Here is a 27,269-nt window from a genome sequence, read left to right on the forward strand (position 1 = left end):
GGGAAGAATATACAAAAGAATTATACAAAATAAACCCAAAGATTTTAATGACTCAGATAAGAACGATGATGTGGTCACTCATCTAGAGACAGACATCCTGGAGTGTGAAGTCAAGTAGGCCTTAAGGAAGCATTCCTACAAACAAAGCTACTGGAGGTGATGGAATTCCAGCTGAGGCATTTCAAATCCTAAAACATGATGCTGTGAAAGTGCCACACTCAATATGCCAGCAAATTTGGAAAACTCAGCAGTGGCCACAGGACTGGCAAATGTCAGTTTTCATTCCAAACCCAAAGAAAGGCAGTACCAAATGACGTTCAAACTACCATACGGTTGCACTCATTTCATATGCTAGCAAGACAATCCTCAAAATCCTTCAACTAGGCTTCAACAGTATGTGAACCAAGAACTTCCAGATATACAAGCTGGATTTAGAAAAGGCAGAGCAACAAGAGATCAAATTGCCAACCTCCATTGGATCATAGAAAAAGCAAGGGAATTAAAAAAAACCCAACATCTACTCCCGCTTCATTGATTACATTAAAGCCTTTGACTGTGTGGACCACAACAAACTATGGAAAATTCTTAAAGATATGGGAATACCAGGCCACCTTACCTGCCTCCTGAGAAACCTGTTTGCAGGTCAAGAAGCAACAGTTAGAACCGGACATGGAACAGTGACCTGGTTCCTAATTGGGAAAGGAGTACGTCAAGGCTGTATATTGTCACCTTGCTTATTTAACATATATGCAGAGTACATCACGTGAAGTGCTGGGCTGGATGAAGCCTAAACTGGAATCAAGATTGCTGGTGGGGGGTGTGGGTGGAGATTGCCGGGAGAAGTATTAACAACCTCAGATATGCAGATGATACCACCCTAGTGGCAGAAAACAAAAAGGAACTAAAGAGCCTCTTGATGAAGATGAAAGAGGAGAGTGGAAAAGCTGGCTTAAAACTCAACATTCAAAAAACTAAGATCATGGCATCCGGTCCCATTGCTTCATGACAAATAGATGGAGAAAAATTGGAAACAGTGACAGACTTTATTTTGTTGGGCTCCACAATCACTATGGATGATGTATGCAGCCACAAAATTAAAAGATGTTTACTCTTTTGAAGAAAAGGTATAACAAACTTATGTTGTTGTTTTTCAGTCGCTTAGCCATGTCCAACTCTTTATGACCCCATGGACTGCAGCATGCCAGGCTTCCCTTCCTTCACTATCTCTCAGAGTTTGTTCAAACTCACGTCCATTGAGTTGATGATTCCATCCAACAATCTCATCCTCTGCCACCCTTTTTTCCATGCCCTCAATCTCTCCCAGCATTGGTGTCTTTTCCAATGAGTTGGCTTTTTGCATCAGGTGGCCAAAGTATTGGAGCTTCAGCTTCAGCATCAGTCCTTCCAATGAATATTCAGGGTTGATTTCCTTTAGGATTGACTGATCTGATCTCCTTGTCATCCAAGGGACTCTCAAGAGTCTTCTCCAGAACCACAATTCAAAATCATCAATTTTTCAGTGCTCAGCCTTCTTGATGGTCCAACTCACATCCATACATGACTACTGGAAAAACCATAGCTTTGACTGGATGAATCTTTGTCAGCAAAGTGATGTCTCTGCTTTTCAATACACTGTCTCAGTTTGTCATTGCTTTTCTTCCAAGGAGCAAGTGTCTTTTAGTTTCAAGGCTGCAGTCATTGTCTGCAGTGATTTTGGAGCTCAAGAAAATAAAGTCTGTCACTGTTTCCATTGTTTCCCCATCTATTTGCCATGAAGTGATGGGACCAGATGCCATGATCTTAATTTTTTAAATGTTGAGTTTTAAGCCAGCTTTTTCACTCTCCTCTTTCACCTTCATCAAGAGGCTCTTTAGTTCCTCTTTGCTATCTGTCATGAGGGTAGTGTCATCTGCATTTCTGAGGTTGTTGATATTTCTCCCTGCAATCTTGATTCCAGCCTGTGATTCATCCAGCGCAGAATTTCGCATGTACTCTTCATATAAGTTAAATAAGCAGGGTGACAATATACAGCTTTGACATACTCCTTTCCCAATTTGGAACCAGTTCACTGTTCCATTTCTGGTTCTAACTGTTGCCTCTTGTCCTACATATAGGTTTCTCAGGAGGCTAGGTAAAGTGATATGGTATTCCCATATCTTTAAGAATTTTCCATAGTTTGTGGTGGTCCACACAGTCAAAGGCTTTAGTGTAGTCAATGAAGCAGAAGCAGATTGTTTTTGGGAATTCCTTTGCTTTTTCTATAATTCAATGGATGTTGGAAATTTGTTCTCTGGTTCTTCTGCCCTTTCTAAATCCAGCTTGTATATCTGGAAGTTCTCAGTTCATGTACTGTTGAAGCCTAGCTTGAAGGATTTTGAGCATAATCTTGCTAGCATGTGAGATGAGCAAAATTGTCCAATAGTTTGAACATTCTTTGAAATTGCCCTTCTTTGAGACTGGAATGAAAACTGAACTTTTCCAGTCCTGTGGCCACTGATGAGTTTTCCAAATTTGCTGGCATATTGAGTGAAGTACTTTCACAGCATCATCTTTTAGGATTTGAATGCCTCAGCTGGAATTCCATCACCTCCACTAGCTTTGTTTGTAGTGATGCTTTCTAAGGGCCACTTGAAAATATGCTCAACATTTCTTATTATTCAGTTCAGTTCAGTTCAGTTCAGTCGCTCAGTCGTATCCAACTCTTTGCGACCCCATGAATGGCAGCATGCCAGGCCTCCCTGTCCATCACCAACTCCCGGAGTTCACTCAGATTCACGTCCATCGAGTCAGTGATGCCATCCAGCCATCTCATCCTCTGTCGTCCCCTTCTCCTCCTGTCCCCAATCCCTCCCAGCATCAGAGTCTTTTCCAATGAGTCAACTCTTCATATGAGGTGGCCAAAGTACTGGAGTTTTAGCTTTAACATCATTCCTTCCAAAGAAATCCCAGGGCTGATCTCCTTCAGAATGGACTGGTTGGATCTCCTTGCAGTCCAAGGGACTCTCAAGAGTCTTCTCCAACACCACAGTTCAAAAGCATCATTTCTTCGGTGCTCTGCCTTCTTCACAGTCCAACTCTCACATCCATACATGACCACTGGAAAAACCATAGCCTTGACTAGATGGACCTTAGTCGGCAAAGTAATATCTCTGCTTTTGAATATGCTATCTAGGTTGGTCATAACTTTTCTTCCAAAGAGTAAGCGTCTTTAAATTTCATGGCTGCAATCACCATCTGCAGTGATTTTGGAGCCCCAAAAATAATGTCCATGTTTTTTGTAAATTTTAAAGTTTCTTTAATAAATCTAAATCGCTTTCACTCTAAATTTGTACTATTTTTCTTAAAGACAGCTTTAAAAATTCTGTCAACCTCAGGCCTTTCAAAATCTGCATTCACCCTGAGCACTGATCATAGTCTATGGTCCTGACAATCTTGCATGCCAGACTGTAAGCTTCTTGAGCGTCTGACCAAACCCTGTGACACAGCAGCACTCAGCACATGACCAGACACAGAAGCATCAGTACTGTTTGTTAACCTAGTCTAGCCCAAAGTTTGCATCCTTTGCTATGAGAGGGGATCACCTATAGCACTTTTCTAAAAACAATTTTATTGAGATATTATTTATATAATATAAACTTCACCCATTTAAAAAGTACAATTAAATGGTTTTTAGTATATTTTCAGAGTTGTGCAACTATATTTATTTGCTAGGGCTGCCATAAGAAAATACTCCAGACTGGTGGTTTTAACAACAAAACTTAATTTTCTCAAAGTTCTAGAAGCTAGAGGTTCAAGATCAAGGTGTTGCTAGGTTTGGTTTCTTATGAGGCCATTTTCCTTGGCTTGCAGATGTGTGTTCACATGGTCATCTCTCTGTGCATGCATCTGGTGTCTCTCTCCAAATCGCCTCTTTTCTTTTTTTTTTTTTTTTTGGCCTCACCACACTTCTTGCCGGATCTTAGTTCCCCGACCAGGGATCAAAACCCCCTGTGTCCCCTACAGTGGAAGCTTGGAATCCTAACTGCTGGGCCATAATCTTCTCTTCTTCTAAGGTCATCAATCATATTGGACTAGGGTTCACTGTATGGCCTCATTTTACCTTAATCATCTCTTTAAAGACTCTGCCTCCAGATACAGTCACATTCTTGGAGGTAGGGCTTGAACATATGAATGGGGGGTGGGGAGGGCGGGGAGGACAGGACTTACGCCCTAACAGCAGCTGTCACCGCACCTAATTTCAAAACATTTTCATTTCCACTAAAAGAAACCCTATACTCCTTAGGAATCAGGCCCCATTTTCCCCTTCCCTTATTCCTGCTGCTGCTGCTGCTGAGTCGCTTCAGTCATGTCCGACTCTGTGTGACCCCATAGACGGCAGCCCACCAGGCTCCCCCGTCCCTGGGATTCTCCAGGCAAAAACACTGGAGTGGGTTGCCATTTCCTTCTCCAACGCATGAAAGTGAAAAGTGAAAGTGAAGTCGCTCAGTCCTGTCCGACTCCTAGCGACCCCATGGACTGCAGCCCACCAGGCTCCTCCGTCCATGGGATTTTCCAGGCGAGAGTACTGGAGTGGGGTGCCATTGCCTTCTCTGTCCCCTACTCTTAGGCAACAATTTATCTATTTTCTGTCTCTATAGATTGGCTTATTCTGTACATTTCAGATAAATGATACCATAAATTATATGGGCTTTTTTTGACTAGTTGGGAGTGATGTCACTTTTCATTCCTGATTTCAGTAATTTGAATCTTCTCTTTTTTTACTTAGTCAATCTAGCTAAAACTTTGTCAATTTTGTTGATCTTTCTTAAAAACAGTACTTTTGGTTTTACTGATTTTCTCTACTGTTTTCCTACTTTCCGTTACATTTATTTCCTCTCCAATTTTATTATTTCCTTCCTTCCTTCTGCTTGCTTTGGGATTACTCTATTCTTTTTCTAGTTTCTGAAGGTGGCAGATCAGGCTATTCATTTAAGATTTTTCTTTTTTAATAGGGATGTTTATATCTATAAGATTCCATTTAAGCACTGCTTTAGCTGTACCTCATAAATTTTGGTGTGCTGTGCCTTAGTTTTCAAGTTATTTCAAGATGTCTTGTTTTCCCTTGTGATTTTCCTTTTACTCATTTGTTATTATTATTATTTTTTTAATTATGAATGGGTAATGAAAAATTTTTTTTTTTGCATCAGTTTGACTGAACTGAATAGGGACGTTTATAAGATTCCATTTAAGCATTGCTTTAGCTGCACCTCATAGATTTTGGTGTGCTGTGCCTTAGTTTTCAAGCTATTTCAAGATGTCTTGTTTTCCCTTGTGATTTTTTTTCTTTTACTCATTTGTTATTTAGAAGTGTGTTAAAATACACATATTTGTGAATTCCACAAACGTCTTTCTGTTATTGAATTCTAATTTCACCCCACTGTGGTTGAAGAACAATCTTTGTATGGTTTTAATCCTTTTAAACTTATTGAAGGCTGCTTTAGGACATAACATATCCTGGAACATGTTCCACTTGCACTTCAGAAAAATGTGTATTCTGCTGCTGTTGGGTGGAGTGTTCTGGATACATTATTAAATGCAGATTTGTAGGCATTGCTATCTGAGGTTGCTGTCCAAGGGCCTGAAATCTGCATCCTTAATAAGTTCCCCACATCTTCTCTGTGCAGTACCCTGTGTCCCGAATTCATGGACATAGGCGTCCTCCACTCCTGGCTTCCTTAGAATTATAGGTGAAGCATCTAGTCCCATCACTTCATGGGAAATAGGTGGGGAAACAGTGGAAACAGTGTCAGACTTTATTTTTTTGGGCTCCAAAATCACTGCAGATGGTGACTGCAGCCATGAATTTAAAAGACGGTTACTCCTTGGAAGAAAAGTTATGACCAACCTAGATAGCATATTCAAAAGCAGAGACATTACTTTGCCGACTAAGGTCCGTCTAGTCAAGGCTATGGTTTTTCCAGTAGTCATGTATGGATGTGAGAGTTGGGCTGTGAAGAAGGCTGAGCGCCGAAGAATTGATGCTTTTGAACTGTTGTGTTGGAGAAGACTCTTGAGAGTCCCTTGGACTGCAAGGAGATCCAACCAGTCCATTCTGAAGGAGATCAGCCCTGGGATTTCTTTGGAAGGAATGATGCTAAAGCTGAAGCTCCAGTACTTTGACCACCTCATGGGAAGAGTTGACTCATTGGAAAAGACTCTGATGCTGGGAGGGATTGAGGGCAGGAGGAGAAGGGGACGACAAGGGATGAGATGGCTGGATGGCATCACTGACTCGATGGACGTGAGTCTGAGTGAACTCCGGGAGTTGGTGATGGACAGGGAGGCCTGGCGTGCTGTGATTCATGGGGTCGCAAAGAGTTGGATACGACTGAGCGACTGAACTGAACTGAACTGAACTGAACAGTGTTGGTGTCATCGATTCCTCGATAGACTTTTCTATTACTCTTGTCTTGTTACCAGGTCAGCGGAAAGGCGAATCTGCATTCTCAGGCTCGGCTTTCGACTCCTTCTGTCTGGGCGATACTGCGCAGGGATTGGCCGGCCTGGGCGTCACGTGGTCCGCAGTCGGATGATGGCGGGCGCTGCTGAAGATGTGCGAGCGCTCTTCGGGGCTGCAGTCCGCGCGGCGCTGGAGGCCTGGCCCGCCTTGCAGGTGAGCGGAGCCGCGGTTGGGATAAAGGTTAGCGACCGTTAGAGAACAGGAGTTGGTTTAGCGAGCCGCCTGAAGCTTGGTTGGGCGGCATAAACAGCGGAATTCTGCGCCACTGCAGGCGGGCTCCCCGATTGACGTGATGGGCTTGGGTCTGTATTCGCAGATCGCTGTGGACAACGGCTTCGGAGGTGTGCACAGCCAAGAGAAGGCTGAGTGGCTGGGGGGTGCAGTGGAGGAGTATTTCTTCCGCAATGGTGAGTGAATGTAAGGCTCTGGGACTTGTCTCTGTGGGGGCGTGAGGAGGAGGAGGCCGCCGATTCTAGTGAATCCGCCCTTCTCGAGCAATTGTCGGTTGGTACCTGAGGGCGAGGTGGAATGAACGCAGGCTTTGAAGTTAGAATCCTGAGTTCGAATGCCTCGTGGCCGTTGCCATTGACTCCGGGTATCATGCTGGACAAGTATTATCGCCCCGCCTCAATACTCAGTTTACTAATTTGTAAAATGGATGTAAAATTATCCACCAGCGTGATCCTATAGAAACATGTTAGTCGCATTATGTAATTTAAAAATTTTCAGCCGCCACGTTAATAAAGTAAAAACAAGCAGATGAAATGAACTGCTCACCTCAATAGATCCAAAATGTTTCAACATGTAGTCAGTATAAAACGCTGTTAATGAGATGTTTTACAACCTTTTTTAGTATTAAATTTTCAAAATCTGGTGGGTATTTTGCAGTTTTAGCACGTCTCATTGTTTTTTTGCCTAGCCACATTTTAAGTGCTCAGTAACCACATTTGACTATTTGGACAGCAGAGATCTACATTTTTGATGCGTCTTGAGAGTCGTATAAGAACAAAGGGTCCTACAGGGAGTCTTTTACGAAATAAGGTTTTTACAGAATTCTTCATTTAGTTTTTTAGTCTTGGAGGTGACATTAGGCGGAGTCCTTTCTCTCAAGGAAATTTACCATCTAGTGAGAGATCCAGATAAGTAAATAGGCATTTGCAGACAGGGTGATAGGTGTTCTAATAATGAGGAGCTCAGGATGCTTGGGTAATGTGAGCTGCGGGAGAAGGCGTCTTTCGGAGATCTTTAGGGAGTGGTGGTGATTGGGCTGAATCTTAAGGGATGAGAAGGAGTTAACAAGGAGGGGAGGCAGAGAGAGCAACATTCAGAAATAAGTCCTGTGGTATGAGGAGATTATGTGTTTTATTTGGAAAGTGGCAGAGAGTTCAGTGTTAGAGTAGGGATGTGTGTGTGTGTGTGCTTGTGGGTATGTGGAAGGGAGGAGTGGTGGAGAATGAAGATGGGAGATGGGGAAGCCACTGGAAAATGAGTGAGACATGGAAGGACTTATGTGCCTTTGATTTTTGTCCTTTAGGCCAGCGTTTGCCAGAATGCATGCTTTGGAAGACTAGTTCTATTAGATGTTCGGTGAAGAAAAAGCTTCTCCAGTCAAATTATATAAGGAAAGCTCTTTTCTTCAGCTCTTAAGAGTCACAGTAATTATTAACATATTAAAGGCTTGGATAAGGACAAGAACCACCGAAAAGAAACCTGTTTACCTTTGTTTCCCTTTAGTTTTCTTTGAATAACTTCCCTTAAAATCCAGGAGGCCAGTTATTTTTCAAAAGCAGAATATGAAACACTACAGTTAGGTGATTAAAAATTCATGAGCAGGATCTAATAGGGTGGGGTTTTCTGGCTACAAAGTTCAGAAAGTAGTCAGTGTGGAGCATGGACTTTAGAGGGAAAGACTAAGGAGAGGGCTGTGTCTGTCTAGAAAATGATGAGGCCTGAATTAGGGCATTAGTCATGGGCAAGAAGGGATGGCTCAAAGGAAATTGTTTGACTGTAGAGGGGGAGGAAAAATGGGGCAGGTTTCTAGTTTGAGTCACTGGGTGGCTTAGGTACCTTTCATGGACTAGAAGAACACTGGAGAATGAAAATTAGGTTTGGAGGGTAAGATGATGAATCTGGCTTTGGATGTGGAGGGTCTGAAGCACCTGTGGAACAGGTGGAGCATAGCCTGGGTTGGAGACTGATTTGGGGGGTATTAGAATGGTAGAGGGAGAAGGCAATGGCACCCCACTCCAGTACTCTTGCCTGGAAAATCCCATGGACGGAGGAGCCTGGGAGGCTGCAGTCCATGGGGTCGCTAGGAGTTGGACACGACTGAGTGACTTCACTTTCACTTTTCACTTTCATGCATTGGAGAAGGAAATGGCAACCCACTCCAGTGTTCTTGCCTGGAGAATCCCGGGGACGGGGGAGCCTGGTGAGCTGCCGTCTATGGGGTTGCACAGAGTTGGATACGACTGAAGTGACTTAGCAGCAGCAGAATGGTAGGGAAAGTGAAGAGGGTGAATGAGCTCTCCCAGAGGGAATAGAGAGCAAGGAGCTTTGTGGAAGACTTTCTTGAGTTTTTTCTAATTCAGAAAAAGTAGAGCATGGGCCCATAAGGTAACTGAAGCTGAGAGAGGAAGTCTCAGCTAAAGTCATACAATAGGACATTGAGGTCAAGGCTGTGGCAAGTACTGAGGTCATCATGGCAAGTACTGAACATCTGTTTCTTTTTACCTATCCCATTGGTCTGTGGCCTCCTGTGTCAGTGGAACCACAGTTGTGAAGTCTTTACATTTCAATAACTTCAGCCCTTGAGTAATGGAAATGAACATGGATTTCCATTGTTCCAAACAAACAATGCCTGTGCTAGGCATTGTTTGGGTGACTTCTCATAACAGACCTTCAAGAAGGTTACCATTAACCTCACTTTGCAGAAGAGAAAACAGTATTGGAAATGAGTAACTCACATGTTCAAGGTCACGTGGAGAGGAGGCTGGTTAAAATAGGCCAGCTAAAAAGAGGGTGTGTGTGGATGGAATGCTGTAGGAATAGAGGACTTGGTAGAATGCAGAAGGTTGGAAATTAGGTATTTAATGTTTTTGTTTTTTTTTTAAAATCATGTTAAAACCTGGAATGTAGAACACTTTAGCAAATAAAAGTCTCATTAAATCTTTACCCACCAATCAGATGTGGATCCACCAAGTAGGTACTTAAGAGTAGTGGGCAAGGGTGATGAAGTTGGCTGGTCTTTGACCAGAGGACTTTATCCTTTCATACTCAGCTGACTTGGAGCTAGATGAGGTGGAGGACTTCCTCGGGGAGCTAATGATGAACGAGTTTGATACAGTTGTGGAGGATGGGAGTCTGCCCCAGGTGAGCATGTCATGGATACAACTACCATCTTCCTGCCTGTAGCCTTTCTTCTTACTAGCTGTCTGTTTTAGATTAACACTTTTGGCTGTAACCATTTTCTTGAGTCCTGTGCAAGAACTTGCTATGACCCCCTGTTGCCTAAAGGAAAGTCTACTCTTCCCAGGCCTTTCACATCCTGCCTGTATTATTTCTCTCCATGTATCATTCTCAGTCAGGTCTGTTTGTCACCTCCATCTCAGGGGCACACCAGGCAGGTACATTTCTAAATGTTCTGGTTAACATCACTACTCCTGCTAGGATTGCCTTTCCTTTTTATGTCTTCTGTCTTTCAAACCCAGTTCTAGTGCCTTCTGTGCTAGGAGGGCCTCCTTCAACACTTCAGGCCCTTAATGAGCCCCTTGGGGGAGGAAAGATCCCCATTCTTTTCTGGAAAATTCCAGACCCCTCCCCATTCTTGGTGCAAACACAAGCTGGTTGTATTGTAGGTTCTCTAGAAAATCGAAGCTGGTTGAATGTTTTCTTGGTAGGTGAGCCAGCAGCTGCAGACCATGTTCCACCACTTCCAGAGGGGTGATAGGGCTGCTCTGAAGGAGATGGCCTCTCTCATCACCCAAAGAAAGTGCAAGGTCAGAGCCACTGCACTGCCGACAGCCGGAGAGACCGATGAGGACGATGATGCAAACAGCGTGGAGGAGATGGAGGTGAAAGGGGTGCAACTCTTGGGTGTGGAGATGTAGATATTTTCAGTCTTATGGGAGATCAGCTAATTTCACAGGGAAGTGATGGGGGTGGTGGTGGTTGTATTATCCATAAAGGGCAGGAAATTTTCCCAAGGTCACATGGCCAGTCCTGGCAAAGTTAGGAGAGCCTGGGTCTCCATTGGCCATAGCTGAGGGTTTATTTAGCTCTCTCTTGTATTTCTCCTCTAGGTTGCAGCTACGAATGATGGGGCAGCTACAGATGGGGTCTGCCCCCAGCCTGAACCCTCTGGTCCAGACTCCCAGACTATTAAGGAGGAGGATATTAAGGAGGAGGATATAGTGGAGGATGGCTGGACCATTGTCCGGAGAAAGAAGTGAATGGGGCTGGAAATGGTGTGGGTCCTTGTATGCTAGTTGTTTGGGATTTGTTTGTAGGGTTTTTGTTCGAGGGTTGCAGACCTGTGGACTGGTTATCCCATATCCACCTTCTCCCCATTCCCTTGTCCAGCTTCTTCCAGGGGAAGAAGAGCCCAAGGGTCCTTGCACTTGGGGTGGCCTGAGTGATGAGGCCTGATTTCCCAGCAAAGTGCCTCTTGGGTGCAACCAGTGTGAAGAGGGAGGGATTAGTGGGTGTGGGAATGACTGCAGGAGAAGCTAAATGCTGGTTAATAGTAGGCAGGTGAATGTGTGAAGGGAGAGAGCCAGCAGGAAAAGCAATATTCCTGCTGGGTAAGGAGTGGTGAGACGAGCTTGCAAATAGAAGAGAGATTAGTTGAAGATAAGAAAGTAGCTGTGGTACCTGCCCCTCCCCCACCCCCACACAGAGCAGCTCTGTGCTCCTGAACCTCCCAGGGATGTTTCCTTCCTGCAGCCCAGGGTCCGGCCCTAGGTTCCTTCAGGTTGTCTAAGACCTTGTCTAGGCAGTGAGCTCAGGGGACCTGGGCTTTGTTTTCTGTCTCCTCCAACCTCTTTCCAAACACCTCATCCCATCGAAGTCACCTCAATAAATAATACCTTATTGTTTAATTTGTGGCTTGACCTGTGAGTAGTCTGGGAAGCATCCTTCTGGGAGCTGAGCTTCAGAGCTCAACAAGGGAGCAGTTTCTGGGCCTACCCCAACAACCTGCTACTTTGGACAAACAAACAGATGGACAAATGGAGCACAGCCACGCTCTGAAAGTTTCTGTAAGCTTGAAATAAACTGTATTTTTCTTTAAAAAACAAAACAGAGTTTTCTTTGTCCTCCCCCGTGTTCCCCTGTCCTGCCCAGTGGCCCTGCCATGGGTCTAGACGATAAAATACTGGGTAGCCCTGGGGGCCAGGTAGAAGCTGTAAGCCATGGGAGAGGCAGGAGGGGTCTGGTCACCACCCCACATAGCATCATACATATGAAGACACTAGTTGAAGGGGCAGGGGTGGGCCAGGGCCATGGGGTCTGTGGCAGAGCTGGCACTTGAATCCAGATCTCCTGCCTCTGGTGCTTTGGAGGGATTTGGGTGGAGGCAGGATCTGTAGGGTATTGAGGGGTTGGGGGAAAATGGCCTAATTCAGGCAGGTCTAGCAATAGCCCCCACCCTCCCTGGGGGGACAGGGTTTAAAAAAAATTAACCACACTGTATGAATATTTTTTTAAAAGCCCAGGTTTTGTGAAAAGATGAATTAAAAAAACCCGAGACCCAGCATTCAGGATTGAAAGTGCCCATGATGGGAGTTCAAGTATTGACTGAGCTGGGAGGGTGGGGGCTGGGGCCCTTAATTGGACATGGGCAGCTAGAGTGTGGGGCAGGGCGTCCCAGTTACCCACAAACCCTCTAGGTCTTATCTCGGGTCTGGGGGGCTTCGGAGGGTTCAGCAGTGGCTCCTAAAGCTGCCACTGGCACCTCTTCCATCTCCCTGTCCTCAGACAGTGTGGGCCCTGGGCAGAACGTGTCCCCACGGCCTGCCCGGCCAAGCACAGCCATCCAGCGCCGCTGTAGCTCCTCTGTCTCAGGACTGAAGTACCAGCTCAGATGGCTCTGGGTGATCTTGAAGACATGCCGTCTGTCAGGCCGCTCCCCAGCCTCAGGAGGCCCCACCTCAAAGCCAATGAGGGGCAGGCTGCGCTGCGCTTTCACATCCTGGGGAACGGACAGAGCTAGGGTCACCTTGGGGTTGGGCTTCTCACTGGTTTTGCATCTTCTAAACCCCTCTTTTTCTTTCCCTGCTCAAGAACCTTACATGGTTTAACTGAGCAACAGGAAAATGTCTGAACTGGGGCTAGAACTGCAGGCTGATTGAAATAACCTCTTTCCTTCCACACCCCAAGCCAGCTAGGCTAGTTTAGAGCATATAACGTTTTCAGGCCTTTGGGCTGTTGCCCTCTTCTCCATCTTGCCCACTCCAAATTGGATTAAGCAGTATCTCGTCTCCACTTCAGCTTCCTCCCCCCATAACTCACCCCACTTATCCTTACATATGTTGATCCATAATCATTCCTTGTCTCGAGCCTGTCTTTGTCTCATAAGGGTGGGGGCTTCTGATTTCCCCCTAGGTTCACACTATCCTCCAAGGCCAAGGAGAGGTGAAGGACTGAGAGGAAAGGAGAGTAGCCTGGCTTTGCTAGCCTCCTTTGACCAGGAGTAGGATGCATACCTGAGGGGCTCCGTAGATGTACAGCACCAAGGGTTCGTTCTCAGGGACCACAAACCATGCCTTGTGCCAGCCTTTTCCACCCTTCTCCATGTAGTGTAGGAAGCTGCAGATGACACTGTTCTCCGCAGCCACTGAGGCCTGTTTCTGTGACCAGAGACATGAAGGGCATCAATATTGATAGGAGGCCTACCTTGGCTCCAGCACCCCCTCAGCATAGGGATTGCTATTCACATGTCCCAGGAGAATACTGAAGCTCAGGTGGCAGGAGTGATTTGCCCACTGTCAACCCAGTGAGGGAGAAGGCAATGGCACCCCACTCCAGTACTCTTGCCTGGAAAATCCCATGGACGGGGGAGCCTGGTGGGCTGCTGTCTATGGGGTCGCACAGAGTCAGACACGACTGAGCACCTTCCCTTTCCCTTTTCACTTTCATGCATTGGAGAAGGAAATGGCAACCCACTCTAGTGTTCTTGCCTGGAGAATCCCTGGGACCGGGGAGCCTGGTGGGCTGCTGTCTATGGGGTCACACAGAGTCGGACATGACTGAAGCGACTTAGCAGCAGCAGCAGCAGCAACCCAGTAAGAGTTGAAATTCAAAGCCAGGCTTATCTGCTGGATTCGGGCCATGGCTACTGCCTCTAAGGCTTGGTGGGAGGGGTGTGTAACTCTTAGTGGGGGGCCCCTAAATGTCAGTCAGGCATTCTTCTATCAGTTCATTTATTCCTCAAGTCATTTATGCATTTACACTTCATCTTTTTTTCAGTCTTCCATCACATGCATTCCCTACACTCAGCGAGAAGCAACTTAGCATTTTGGTTAAGGGGTTGGGTGGGTGGGTGGGTAAGGTAGTCAGGCTCAGACTCCCAGCCCTAGATGGAAATCCTGACTTGGAAGGAGAGCATATAGGGCTGTTCTGAGGATTAAATTAGTTACTATAGGTAAAGTGCTTAGAAGAGTGCCTGGCATGGAGTTAGCTTTCTTTAAGTGTTAAATAAATACCTCAATTTAGTTACAAAGCATAAGTTTATACATGTGCATATATCTAGAAAGATAGGAAGCATAAGCATTAATGGTGGTAATCTCTGGGTTGAAGGAATTAGTAGTAGTAGTTTAGTCACTAAGTGATGTCTGACTCTTGCGACCCCATGGACTGTAGCCCACCATACTCCTCTGTCCATGGGATTTCCCAGGTGAAAATATTGGAGTGGTTTGCTGTTTCCTTCTCCAGGGGATCTTCCCAACTCAGGGATTGAACCTGTGTCTCCTGCATTGACAGGTGGATTCTTTACCACTGAGTTACCAGGGAAGCCCCGGGTTAAAGGAATGTGGTATTTTTATTATGTTTGGTTATGATGTCTAACTTTCTTCAATGCACATATCCATTGTAATAAGAAAAGGTATTTTGTTAGTTAAAAGAAAATCCCAGCTCTGCCACTCACTGTGTAACTTGGGCAAATATACCTCCCTGGGCCTCAGTTTCCTCCTTTGTAAAACAAGAATAGGAAAAGCATTGATAGATAAGTTACTGTGAAGATAAACGTCTAAAGCACTTAAATAAAAATTACTCTTTGATTCACTTTTGTACTTACTTTACTCACTCGAACCCTGGGTCACTTGTTCAGCACATGCACATGGTATTACAATTTCAGAGATGCCCAGGCCTTAGTCACCACTGTGTGAGTGGCTGGGGCCCCTGTGGTCAGTTGAGGGTTAGTTGAGGGGCCTGGCTCTTACCTCCAGGATGGACCTCCGGCGCTGGGGTGTATGCTGGCTGCAGGCTGGGCTGCTCCCGGGTACCCCATGCAAGGCCACATAGCAGTCAGTGCACACACGGTTGGAACGGTTGTTGTCATAGACAAGGCGAGCCCGGAACTCGGAGCACTTCCCACAAACCACCTGGGGTGGCAAGTGGGTAAGAACAACCTGATTCCAGTGGGTCTTCCCCTTCAGTGTACTAACTCCCACAGTGGACTTCACAGCCTCCCCCCACTTAGAGGGTGCCCTCTTAGAAGTGGGCCTTTGGGTTGCCAGCCTGTCTGCTCCATAGCTCTGCCCCTGCCTCTCAACACTTACATGTCCACAGGCCTTGCAGTGGTGCCTGCGTTTCGTGATGGAATTGAAGGGCTCCTGGCAGCGCATGCACATGGTGACTTCCTTTTCTCGGATGGGCGTAGGTGCCCGCTTTCCAAGATCCACATTCTGGAGAGAGGGCCAGGTCTCCAGTCAGAGAGTCAAACTCAGGCTCCCCAGCCCAGTCCATCCAGCCCTTGCCCAGGCTTGGATCATCATTGGTAGGCAGCAGACAGATTCAGAAGACCTGCCTTTGAGTCCTGGCTCTGCTCTACTTCACTGTGCTATTGAAGACCTGTCACTTGTACCAATACTTTCTGTGTATTGGTTTCCCCAATAATTTCTCTATGACCCTACCAACAGAAGCCTGTGCTTCTGTAGTCATCTACTGCCTCTCTGGGAAGAGGAGAGGAGTATCTCAAGGTAAGGTGGGCACCTGGAGGCCTGGAGGGGATCCTGGTGCAAAAGGAGGGGATGTGGACTCTTACCGGAGAGTTGGGGGGTGTGTCTTCATCTTCCCTGTTTGTGGAGTTTAACAGCTTGAAGGTCTCCAGCGTCTGTTCATGCTTCAGGAGGGTAGAGTTGATGGCCTGGGAGAGGTGTAAGAAATAAGAGGTCAAAACCCAACTATCTGTTTCCACCCTTACCTCACTTTCCTATAAACTAGCTTGGAGTCAGAAAAGTTGGATTCTAGACTCAGCTCTATACCTTGCTAGATGTATGATCTTGGGTAAGTCCCTTCCCAAAATCTAGGTCTCAGTTCTTATATTTGTGAAATGGGGGGAGGGGATCAGTGGCTGAAAAACCACAGAAGGCCTTCCTGACAAATGTCTGGGATTAAATATTTTACAGGGCTTAACTCACTGAGGTTACACCTTCAGAGGAGCCAGCTTTCTAAAGAACTGGGTAGTTTCTGCTTAACCTCTGGACCTCAGTTTGCTTATTTTTATAATGGGGATGGTAAAATTTATTGGAAGGCAGATGTCCAGGCCAATTATGGTCAGATGTGAATATTAGGGTTGAGCCCCCACCCCCAGAAGACCTGTTAATACTCTTCCAGCCCCCTACCACAAAGCCTTCTTAGATGTTACCTGGACCCAGTCTTTCTTCTCTTCCTCAGTCCTTGGGTAGGGAAGGTGGTGGGGGCAGGGGGAAAGAAAGATGTTGGGTTAGGCAGGCCAACCAAAAGCAATTGGAGTGGTAAAGAGCAGATGTTTTGGAGTTGGAAAGATCTGAGTTTGACCTTGCTCCTTCACTTACCACTTATGTGACCTTAGGCAAGTCATATAACCTGAGTTTACTTATTGAACAGTTATTAATACTTTCCAGACCCTGTGCTAGGAGCCTGGGCCTCAGAGCAGACCCTACCATCAAGGAAGGAGCTCATGGGGGCAGACATGGACAATACAGGGGAATCAGTGCTATGACAGAGGGAAAATGGGGCCGAGGAGCCCAGGAAACCTGTCCCATCCTGGAGTTTGGGTGGGGGCTGCTAAAGATGGTTTCCTCAAGGAGGTGCTAGCCCTCAAGTAGAGGGGATTAGGTTGAAGTGTGTGAATTAGCATATAGAATGTACAGGAAACCATGAATAGTTCCCTGTTTGTGCTAGAATGTCAAGTTTGAGAAAGGAGAGCAGTTTATTTTTCTTCACTTGTAAGAATGGATGATAATTATTGGCCTGGGTTGTTCTGAGCAGTAACTGGAAAGTGAAAGTTGCTCAGTTGTGTCCGACTCTTTGTGACCCCCATGGACTATACAGTCCATGGAATTCTCCAGGCCAGAATACTGGAGAATTTCCCTTCTCTAGGGGATCTTCCTGACCCAGGAATTGAACTGGGGTCTCCTGCACTGCAGGCAGATTCTTTACCAACTGAGCTATCAAAGCAGTAACTGAGGTGATGTATAAAGTGCCCAGCACAATCCCTGATACACTAGGTGCTCAATCAGTGTGTTGCCCCTTCCCTTTGCCTTCCTCAACGCTCCTGTCTGCCCTGGTGCAGGCCCATCAACAGCTCACTAGGAGTAGGAGCCAGCCTCTTGGCTGACTCCTGCCTGGCCTCCTCTAATCTCCTTCCACAGTTACACTCCAGTGAAAGCCACTCAATCATGTCAGACTCTTTGTGACCTCATGGACTATACAGTCCATGGAATTCTCCAGGCCAGAATACTAGAATGGGTAGCCTTTCCCTTCTCCAGGGGATCTTCCGAAGCCAGGGATTGAACCCAGGTCTCCCGCATTGCAGGCGGATTCTTTACCTGCTGAGCCACAAAGGAAGCCTTTGTTGATGACTCCAGACATCAAAAGTATTTTTCTAATACGAAAATACGACTGTATCCTTAGGATCATTTCATGAAAAATCAAGGATGTGAGTCAATATTTAGCTACAAGAATATCCACTGCAATGCTGTTCTATTATGAAAAATTAGAAGCAATCTATGTGTCCAACAACAGGGGCTCAGGTTTTAAAAAAAGAAATGATGGTATATATCACTACTTCTACACAACATAAGTGATAAAGCTGTTTATGTTAACTCAAAACAACATATACAAAATAAACCTTTTTATTTAAAAACACATGTGCCATGAGTGTTTACATTTGTCAGAACTCATCAGTGGTACACTTAAGACCTGTGCATTTCACTCTTAAAATTTGCCTCAAGAAAAAGGAGGAGATCTTAAACAAATACTGAATGCTAGTTAACGATATGAATGCCAAAGTCTTTAGGGGTGAGGTGTATGATATCTGCAACTTACTTGGTGAAATGCATGAAAAAAATCAGATGGATTGGTAGGTGGATGAAATGACAGATTTATGATAAAGTAAATATAGCACAATATTAACACTTGAATCTACATGGTGAGCTTGGGTGTTCACTGTATTTAAGCTTTCCTGTATTTTGGAAAATACTCATAATAAAATATGGAAAGGAAACATTGTGTGTTTCTCTGTGTGTATACATATGCAAATAGAGGAGAAGTCAGAAAGAGTTTCTGCCAACACATCAGCACTGACTGTCTCTGGGTGGTACGGTTCTAAGGGATTTTACTTTATTCTGATTGTATTCTTTTTTACAAATTCTTTTTAATTTTCTATATTTTCTAACTTCTTTGCACTAAACAATATTGCTTTTGATGTTTAAGAGCCACAATAGTGTTTTTGGCAGTGCATACTTAAGTATATAGGGGTGAAGAGTCATGTCTATAATTTACTTTAAAATGGTTCAGCAAAATATTTATATGGCAAAAATATATACTGATTCCTAAGTCAGTGATTCTAAACCCTGGTGCCAGGTTGAATCATACGAGCAACATTACCTTCTTTGTTTCTGCTGGCAGAGCAAAGTGAAAGTGAAAGTCTCTCAGTGGTATCTAACTCTTTGCAACCCCATGGACTGTAGTCCATGAATTCTCCAGGCCCTGGTGCACATAACATTAAAATCACTTGGGGAGCTTTTGAAACTCCCCATCTTCAGGCTATACCCCAGACAAATTAAACCAAAGTTTACAGGGGTGGGTCCCAGACATCAGTATTTTTTAAAGCTCCTCAGTTGATTCCTGTGTCACCAAAGTTGAAAATCAGCTAAGTGGTGGGCATATGAGTGTTTGCATTTCTACTTTTCTGGTTATTTGAAAATTTTCATTAAAAACAACTTTTTAAAGGGCAAAAAAGCAACTGCAAAGCAAACATTCCACGCCTTCCCTCTGCTACTAGGAGAAAACCCTACACTGCTCGGTGCCCCCTTCTGGGCCCGGCATCCCTCTGCAGCCCCCTCCTTCCCATCCTAGCTGATGACCTGTCCCAGTCACTTAGGCTCTGCTGAACCCTGACTGGGCCCCACATCTGCCCTCCCCGGCTGTGCCTGTTGTCACTTTTGTTCTCACTTTCCTGGCTTCAAGCCTCTGAGATGCTTAGTCTCTCAGAGCATCAAACCCAACTCCCTTCTCTCATCTTCCAGGACACCCTCTAGCCCACATTCATCTCTCTATCCTGCCTCCATGCAGTCCCAGCAAAGAGAGTTCTGACTCTGATTTCTTAGTTCTTTGCAGCCTCTCAGAAGTAGATCATCTACCCACATGCATTCACTCTCTGGCCCTGACCATGGCCTCGATACCCTATCACCAATTCCAGCTCTGCTTCTTTCTAGCTGTGGGATCTTGCGAAAGGTGTATAACTCTTCTGTGCCTCAGTTTCCTCATCTGTAAAATGGGGTTGATAGTAACAGAGGCTACTTCAAGGGTTTTGAGAGTTCAGCTATTAAATTTAAACTTAAGTTAAAATTAACTTAAAACTGTGCCTCTGGCACAAGAGCAAGTCTTCATTAAATGTGAACTATTATAATCATTCAAGTAGAGAATGGATATGAAGGCCCCTTTGTTAAATGGCTGGACATTATTTTAAAATTTGTTCTGTAAAGATTTTTTATTATGAAAAATTTCAAGCATACAGAAAAGTAGATAGGATAACACAAGTACATTAAATATATATTCACTACATAGATGCAAATTTAAAAAATATTTTGCTATATCTTATACATATGTGTGTGTGTATATATATATATATGTATATATATATATATATATATATATATATATATATATATATATATACAGGCTGATATAAATCATTTAAAAATAAGTTACAGATATCATGATACTAAATCATCATCATGCATCACCAAAAAAAAAGGCCATTCCCCTATATCCTCATATACCATTATCATACCTGAGAAAGTTAGCAATAATGCCCTGGTAGCTAATGCCCAGTTCATGTTTAGGATTTTCCCTACTGTCTTGAAAATGTCTCTTAGGGCTGTTTTTCTCAAATAAGACTCCTATCATGGACCAGGCACTACATTTGGTTGTTATTTCTCTTAAATCTCTGAATCCACAATAAACTATTTGTGCTACTGTTACTCATGTTTGGATTACTATTCTCATTCTTCCCTCTCCTCTAACAAAACCCATCAGAAGAGCAAGCGTCTTTGGGGAAAGGGACCCATCCTTTCTCTGGAATACTCTCTCCTCTAGGGAGTAGCCAGTCCCCTGGCACAAGGTCTAGAATGCCTCAGCATATCTGAAGGCAACAGGAGGCTGGAAAGAAGATATAGGCAAGGGCAAGTACCTGGCCTGGAGCTCCAGGGAGCGCTGCTTTCCTGACACCAGGAAGGTCCGAGGCAGATTGAGGTTGGAACTTTCCTTCAGCTGAATGGAGAGAGAAAAGGGCTTGGTGAACTACTGAGCTCACCTACTGAGCTCCACAGGGCCCTCGCCCTCTGCACACATGCACACACTTGGGGGTCAGAGTCAGAACATCTTTGTTCCTCCCAGCACCAAGGTCCCACTCCAGGCCCCCCTTCCCACCTCCTGGTGCTCACCTCCATGCCGTCTACATCAATGCGTGCCCGCACGCTAAACTTCTGGCCAAGGAGCCGCAGCCTGGGCACACAGTAAAGGAGGCGGTCGTTGAACTAGGAAGGAAAAGGTTTTGGATGTATGTGTGGAGGCCCCACAAGGGCTATGGCTCAGCTCCCTTCCCTTATAGGACTCCTGAAGCTTTACTGCTGGGGACTCAAAGCAATAGATAGAAAAAACAGACCAGATTGGGCACAAAGGTTGCAAGGAAAGAGCCTAGGCATGGGAGTCACTTCCTAGTTGGGTGGCCTTGGGCAAGTCAGTTCTCTCTAAGTCTTAGTTACATAATCTGTAAAGTTGAGAAAAAAATGCCCAGTATAGGTAGTAAAAATGCAATGCATTAGTAGAGGAAGGAATGGAGAGCAGGAAGTACAGCCTTGAGTGAGTAGCGGGTCAATGTGGCATGGTGGGGTGGGGGTGGTGTGGCCCACTTGCACCCCTACCCCTGGCACTTACTAGTATGAGGTATCGGTCTTGAGTGGTCCCATTCTTTGCTGACAGTTTAAGGATGTGGCCTTCTTTTATGAGCTCTTTGGTGGGGCTGACAATGTCTTCCTCACCTCCTAGCAACTCGTATACCTTCAGCAGCTTGTGCATTCGCTCCTGGTAGTGAGTAAAAGGCAAGGTTTGAGGTTCCGGCCTCCCCTCAGATGTCCACAGGTTGCAAGCCTCCCACTCCCCAGGATGGAGATAGGTGGCTGGCCAAGGAAAGGCAGGGGCTAGAGGGGCCACTCACCATTTTGCGGATGGCAGCATTAGAGTGCTCTGCTGCTGTGGCTATCAGCTCCAGAGACTCTGTAGACAGAGTGGGAGGTGAGATAGGGGCTAGCAGAAAAAAGGCTTTGGGAGCTTCTCTGCTCCCTGAATACCTCCTCCTGGTCTGGCCACACCCTCCCCATTCCAGAAAGTGCCAGCCTCAAAGATGTCCATAGCAACATCACTTAAAATCAGAAAATGACTCGATTAATGCCACAGTAGTAGCAGAACCACAGGACATGAAATAGCTGGCAGCCAATAAAATGCAAGCTTAAGATTATTATTACCACTAACAAAATAACAGTAATAGTTACACCTGTAACTGGAAGGACATATACCCATGTTTAACAAATTGTCTCAGGAGCTTCTCTGATGGCTCAGTGGTAAAGAATCTGCCTGCCAATGCAGGGTTTTATGGGTTTGATCCCTGTTCCAAGAAGATCTCATGTCATAGGACAACTAAGTCCGTGTGCCATACTATAGAGCTTGTTCTCTAGAGCGGTTAGCTGCAACTACTAAAGCCCACGCACCTAGAGCCCATGCTATGCAACAAGAAAAGCCACTGTAACTAGAAGCCTGAGCACTGCAGCTAGAGAGTAGCTCCTGTTCACCACTAGAGAAAGCCCTCCTGCAGCAAGGAAGACGCAGTGCAGCCAAAAATAAATAATTTTTTTAAAAAAGTTGTCTCTGCAGCAAAAGAGACACAGATGTATAGAACAGTCTTTTGGACTCTGTGGGAGAAGGTGAGGGTGGGATGATTTGAGAGAATAACATTAAAACATGTATATTATCATATGTGAAACAGATCTCCAGTCCAGGTTCGATGCATGAGACGGGCTGCTCAGGGCTGGTGCACTGGGATGACCCGGAGGGATGGGATGGGGAGGGAGGTGGGAGGGGGGTTCAGGATAGGGAACACATGTACACCCATGGCTGATTCATGTCAATGTATGGCACAAACCACTACAATATTGTAAAGTAATTAGCCTCCAATTAAAATAAATAAATTTTAAAAAAAGTTGTCTCTGGATGATGGGACTATGGGTGATTTCACTGTCTTCTTTTTCCAATTTTTTGACAAAGAATACGTATTACCTTTTATAATCAGGAAAAAAGTCATATAAAGAAACAGAGACAGTTCTATTCTTTGCCTCAATAATTCTGATGATAGGAATCTATACTAAGAAAATACGTGTTCTGTGTACAAATACACTTTTGTTGGAGTGGTGTTTACAATAATGTCAAACCAGAAATAATACAACTGTAGGGGTTCAGTTAAACAGAGTAATGTGCATTCATATAACACAATATTAAACAACCTTTGCAAATGATGCTTTTGTAGGGTTTTTCATGATCTGTGAAATTCTCAGGATATTTTAGGAAAAGGAAAGGATACAAACTTGTGTATACCACATGATTTCAATGCCACAAATATATGTGTATAAAAAATACCAGTAAGAAATTATGTCAAAGTGTTCCTCACTCTTATTCTCTAGAGTTTTGTATCATAGATGATTTTCTTCCTTGCCTCTTTCAGCTTTCCTGTATTTCCATACTTCCTATTGTGACTAGGTATCAGAAAAAAATACGAAATAAATCCCTATGCATCTCCACACACTAATGAATCTTGTCCATGCTTGAGGCCTAGCTGCACTGTATCCCACTCTTGTTTGCATGGTGCTGGATTTTCGCATTCAGAAAATATGCACAGGTGCTTCTGAAGAGAGTCCACATGGTTGGCCAAGCAAGCGTTATTTTCCCAGGAGGCTGTCTCTCAATGACCAAGTCTTGGTGCTCAAGATCTGTGATCCCTAACCCAGTTCAGGCCTTTCAGGTGCCAGTCTCCAAGCTCCCAGCCCTTTTCTACCCTAGCTGTCAGAGGGCGCGTTTTTACACACAGCTTGCTGTCTGTCACTCCTCTGTTCAAATCTGTCAGCTGTTCTCCTATGCCTGCAGGGTAAAGACCCAGTCCTTTAGCCTGGCATTTTAAGCCCTTGGTCAACAGGGTCGTCTGTTGACCTCTCTAGCCTTCTCCACTTGCACCTCGCTAAACATGTCCTGTCTTGCTTCATCTGGCCAACTCAGTCTTCTGGATTCAGCTCATCTCCTTCAAAAAGCCTTCCCTGAGTACCCAGGCTGGGTTAGGACACTGTCTGGGTTCCTACCTTCCCCTTTGCTCCCTTCTGTCCCACTAGTCACACTATGTATTCATCATGTATTTACCTATCTGCATCCCTCAGCAGACTAGGAGCTCCCTAGGATGGGGAAAAGGTTCTACCACCTTTCCCTGGGCTCCTGAATAGATGCTTTGCCTAGCATTCTTCAACCCTCATAACAACCTTATGTGCCTTGTTTGTCCAATGAGGAAACTGAATCAGAGAGAAGAGGTACAACCCTAGGCTGTGTGCCCCAGGAGGCAGCAGAGCTGACATCAGAGCTGCCCTTTCTTCCACAAATTCTGCATGGTGTATGCTGGGTCGTGGAGGTGGGCAGTGCCCAGGAAAGGGGGCGGAAGAAGACTCTGGCAAACTGTGGTCATATAAGCTCAGGCCTGTAGAGGCCACTGGGCTCAGACTACTTTGGTATCAGGATCTCCGTCTAGAGGTGTCCTGTGTAGGGGTATAGATGGGCTTTTCCAGGGGTCCAGTGGGTACAGGCTCTGTCTGGTGATTCACTGTGGGGATTTCAGTCCAGGATTTCTTTTGGGGGTTCAGGCTAGGGAGTGTGGTTTGGGGAGCTTTGTCTAGGAGCTTGGTAGTTTGATCTGGAAGCTCTGATGGGGCCTGGCCTGGGCTGGGCAGTCTAGGATCTTGGTTAGAGTTCAGTCTTGGGCTCAGGGTTGCTGCTCAGGCCAGGAGTTCCAGCTGGCCTGGTTTGGGGAACTCAGTCTAGGGTCCAGGCTCCAGAGTTCAGTGTGGGAAATATAAAGTAGGAGAGTTACTGTGGAACCAGAGATACGACTCACTGGGGCTCAGATCTGGAGGTACTTTCTGGGGCTCTACCTTACGGCAGAAAGTGAAGAGCAACTAAAAAGCCTCTTGATGAAAGTAAAAGAGGAGAGTGAAAGAGTTGGCTTAAAGCTCAACATTCAGAAAATGAAGATCATGGCATCCGGTCCCATCACTTCATGGGAAATAGATGGGGAAACAGTAGAAACAGTGTCAGACTTTATTTTTTTGGGCTCCAAAATCACTGCAGATGGTGACTGCAGCCATGAAATTAAAAGAGGCTTACTCCTTGGAAGAAAAGTTATAACCAACCTAGACAGCATATTCAAAAGCAGAGACATTACTTTGCCAACTAAGGTCCGTCTAGTCAAGGCTATGGTTTTTCCAGTGGTCATGTATGGATGTGAGAGTTGGACTGTGAAGAAGGCTGAACGCCGAAGAATTGATGCTTTTGAACTGTGGTGTTGGAGAAGACTCTTGAGAGTCCCTTGGACTGCAAGGAGATCCAACCAGTCCATTCTGAAGGAGATCAGCCCTGGGATTTCTTTGGAAGGAATGATGCTAAAGCTGAAACTCCAGTACTTTGGCCACCTCATGCGAAGAGTTGACTCATTGGAAAAGACTCTGATGCTGGGAGGGACTGGGGGCAGGAGGAGAAGGGGACGACAGAGGATGAGATGGCTGGATGGCATCACTGACTCGATGGACGTGAGTCTGAGTGAACTCCGGGAGTTGGTGATGGACAGGGAGGCCTGGCGTGCTGTGATTCATGGGGTCACAAAGAGTCGGACACGACTGAGCGACTGAACTGAACTGAACTGAACCTGGGGATTTTAGTTTGAGGGGTTAAAAAAAATAGGGAAGTCAACTTAAGATCTTGGGCTGGGGAGCCTAGTGAGCACATAGCAGGCTGGCTGTCCTTCAGAGATTCTCATTCTGAGCAGCTCAGAATACTGGACTGGGAAGTTCTTTCTGAGAGGCTCATCTTTGGGCTCAGTGTGGAGAGTTCAGCTGGCCAAACTCAAGCTCTGAAGTTTATTCTAGGGACTCATATAGGGCTGAGATTGGTATAAAACAGGAAACTAAGTTAGGTGAACTCAATCTGAGGGCTGATTTTAGGAACTCTGTACCTGCTATTGCTTCTGCCTGGGACATGCTCCTCCCTACTCAGCACATGGCTCTCCTCTTCTTCTTATTCATATTTGATTCAAATATCCTCTCTTCTGAGAGGTCACCCAGTCTAAAGTTGCCCCCCCCAGTCACTGTCACATCACCCTCTCATTCTCTGAATCACACAAAGCACCTATCTAATGTTCTCCTGTGTATTTATGACTTTTGTCTACTGTCTATCTCCCTGACTAGAATACACACTCCCTGAGATCAAGGGCCTTGTCTGTCTTGTTCACCTTCCATATCCACTGTGCCTAGGACAATGCACAGAGCACCAAGGTACTCAGTAAATAGATGAAGGAATGATCTATTATGTTAATGAAGGAATAAATGGAAATAACAGTCTGGGGAGAGAAAGCTGGGGAGACTCTGGGGAGCACTCTTGGGGTGTAACCCTGAGAAGTGGGTCTCATATTGAAAGAATCAGAATGAAACCCTTGCTAGTGGTTCAGTGTGTGAGTACTTGTCTAGGGAGGTGGTATTTTAGCCTAGAGATCCAAATCTGGGAGGCAGAAAATACGGAGTCCAGTCTGGGGTACTCAGTTCTAGGGAGGTGATTTTATGGGGTTCTGATCAGACTTGGAGGCTCTTTTGGGAGGGTCATTCTGGGTAGTGACTGGTGGGTATGGAATGAAGCTCTAAATGTGGAGAATGGAAAGTCAGGGGCTTGATGAGACAAGTCTCTTTCTGGGGAGCTCAGCAATGGAGATTCAGTAAAGAAAACTTGGCCTGAGAGGGTCAGTCTGGGCTCTTAGCCTGTTGGCTCAGTCCCTGAGGGTTTACGCTCAGCTTCATTTTGCATTGGGGACAACTTCATTTGAGAACCAGTCAAGGGGTCAGCCTTGGGGTCTTAACCTAGGGAAGAGATCCCTTTAGGGGATCTTTCTGAGTACACCCATCAAACTCTGGAGTTCCAGTTGGAAACTTCAGGCTGGGGGACTTGTAAATGTCCTGTCTAGGTGCTCAGGCAGAGACCTCAACCTGGAGGTTCATCCTGGGGTCTCATTCCAGACACTTAAGGTGGGCCTTTCAGTTTGGAGGTCTTACTCTGAGATCTCAATTACATGGCAATGGAAGGCTGACCCTGTTAGTTGTCTTTGGCAGGGGTAGGGTGGGGAGGAGGGCCCAGTTGTATGCACTCACTTTGGGCGTCCTTGCTGTCCGGGGAGCCATGGGGCAGCTTTAACAGATAGTCCTTGAGAAGCAGCTCATAACGGGGGATGCGCTGCACGGGCTCCAGCATGTGGTGCTGCAATGTCAGGTTGCCACAGGCTTCCTCCTTCTGTGACAGGCAGAAGCAGGAAGGTTCAGGTCTGGCCAAAAACCCCTGACCAGGTCCCCACAGACCTGTCCATCTCAGCTGGTCCCATCCAGCTTCACTGCTTACCTGCACCTCATGGATGATCACTTTAAACTGGGTGGAACGCTCTGTCCAGGTGTTGACTAGCTCCACAGCTCGGTCAAAGTTCTTCACATACTCGCCATACATTTTGAGGAAGGGTGCCAGCTTCTGCAGGATGTCTCCGATGCGTGGGTAGCGGTCCCTGGGGGTGGAAACAGGGCCTGACCTGGTCCTGTTGATCCTTGTCCCACACAGTGCCCCCACTCTACAGGCTATTCTTATCCCAGTCCTGGAAACCTACTTCTCAACCAGTCTGTTCCTTTGGAAATGCTGCTTATATTATAGAATAAGTAGGCTGAAAGGCTCA

The 27,269-nt window shown here is 45.6% G+C and overlaps 2 protein-coding genes across 5 annotated transcripts in view; one reads left to right on the top strand and one right to left on the bottom strand.

Annotated features, from left to right (window-relative positions):
• The first annotated feature begins 6,554 nt into the window (after positions 1 to 6,554).
• On the top strand, positions 6,555 to 11,792 carry TSR2 (TSR2 ribosome maturation factor). Its single transcript, XM_052662945.1, has 5 exons — positions 6,555 to 6,652; positions 6,816 to 6,906; positions 9,780 to 9,871; positions 10,399 to 10,572; positions 10,801 to 11,792. Exons 1-5 carry the CDS (start codon positions 6,569 to 6,571, stop codon positions 10,948 to 10,950), a joined length of 591 nt encoding a protein of 196 aa, XP_052518905.1. The 5' UTR covers positions 6,555 to 6,568; the 3' UTR covers positions 10,951 to 11,792.
• The window catches only part of FGD1 (FYVE, RhoGEF and PH domain containing 1), a 38,508-nt gene continuing 22,997 nt past the window's right edge, over positions 11,759 to 27,269 (bottom strand). For 3 of the 4 annotated variants that reach the window (XM_052662944.1, XM_052662942.1, XM_052662941.1), the window contains exons 7-18: positions 26,948 to 27,104; positions 26,704 to 26,842; positions 21,423 to 21,481; positions 21,143 to 21,289; positions 20,650 to 20,742; positions 20,397 to 20,476; positions 16,365 to 16,395; positions 15,762 to 15,863; positions 15,277 to 15,402; positions 14,938 to 15,099; positions 13,204 to 13,347; positions 11,759 to 12,689 (exon numbers count right to left, since the gene is read on the bottom strand). In XM_052662944.1, coding sequence (XP_052518904.1) covers positions 12,384 to 12,689; positions 13,204 to 13,347; positions 14,938 to 15,099; positions 15,277 to 15,402; positions 15,762 to 15,863; positions 16,365 to 16,395; positions 20,397 to 20,476; positions 20,650 to 20,742; positions 21,143 to 21,289; positions 21,423 to 21,481; positions 26,704 to 26,842; positions 26,948 to 27,104 — 1,546 coding nt within the window. In that variant the 3' untranslated portion in view covers positions 11,759 to 12,383. Of the gene's footprint in view, positions 12,690 to 13,203; positions 13,348 to 14,642; positions 14,687 to 14,937; positions 15,100 to 15,276; positions 15,403 to 15,761; positions 15,864 to 16,364; positions 16,396 to 20,396; positions 20,477 to 20,649; positions 20,743 to 21,142; positions 21,290 to 21,422; positions 21,482 to 26,703; positions 26,843 to 26,947; positions 27,105 to 27,269 lie in introns of all 4 variants that reach the window. The other variant, XM_052662943.1, reaches the window with a different exon arrangement.

This window comes from Budorcas taxicolor, chromosome X, assembly GCF_023091745.1.
Source record: "Budorcas taxicolor isolate Tak-1 chromosome X, Takin1.1, whole genome shotgun sequence".
In the NCBI taxonomy this organism is placed as follows: Eukaryota; Metazoa; Chordata; class Mammalia; order Artiodactyla; family Bovidae; genus Budorcas; species Budorcas taxicolor.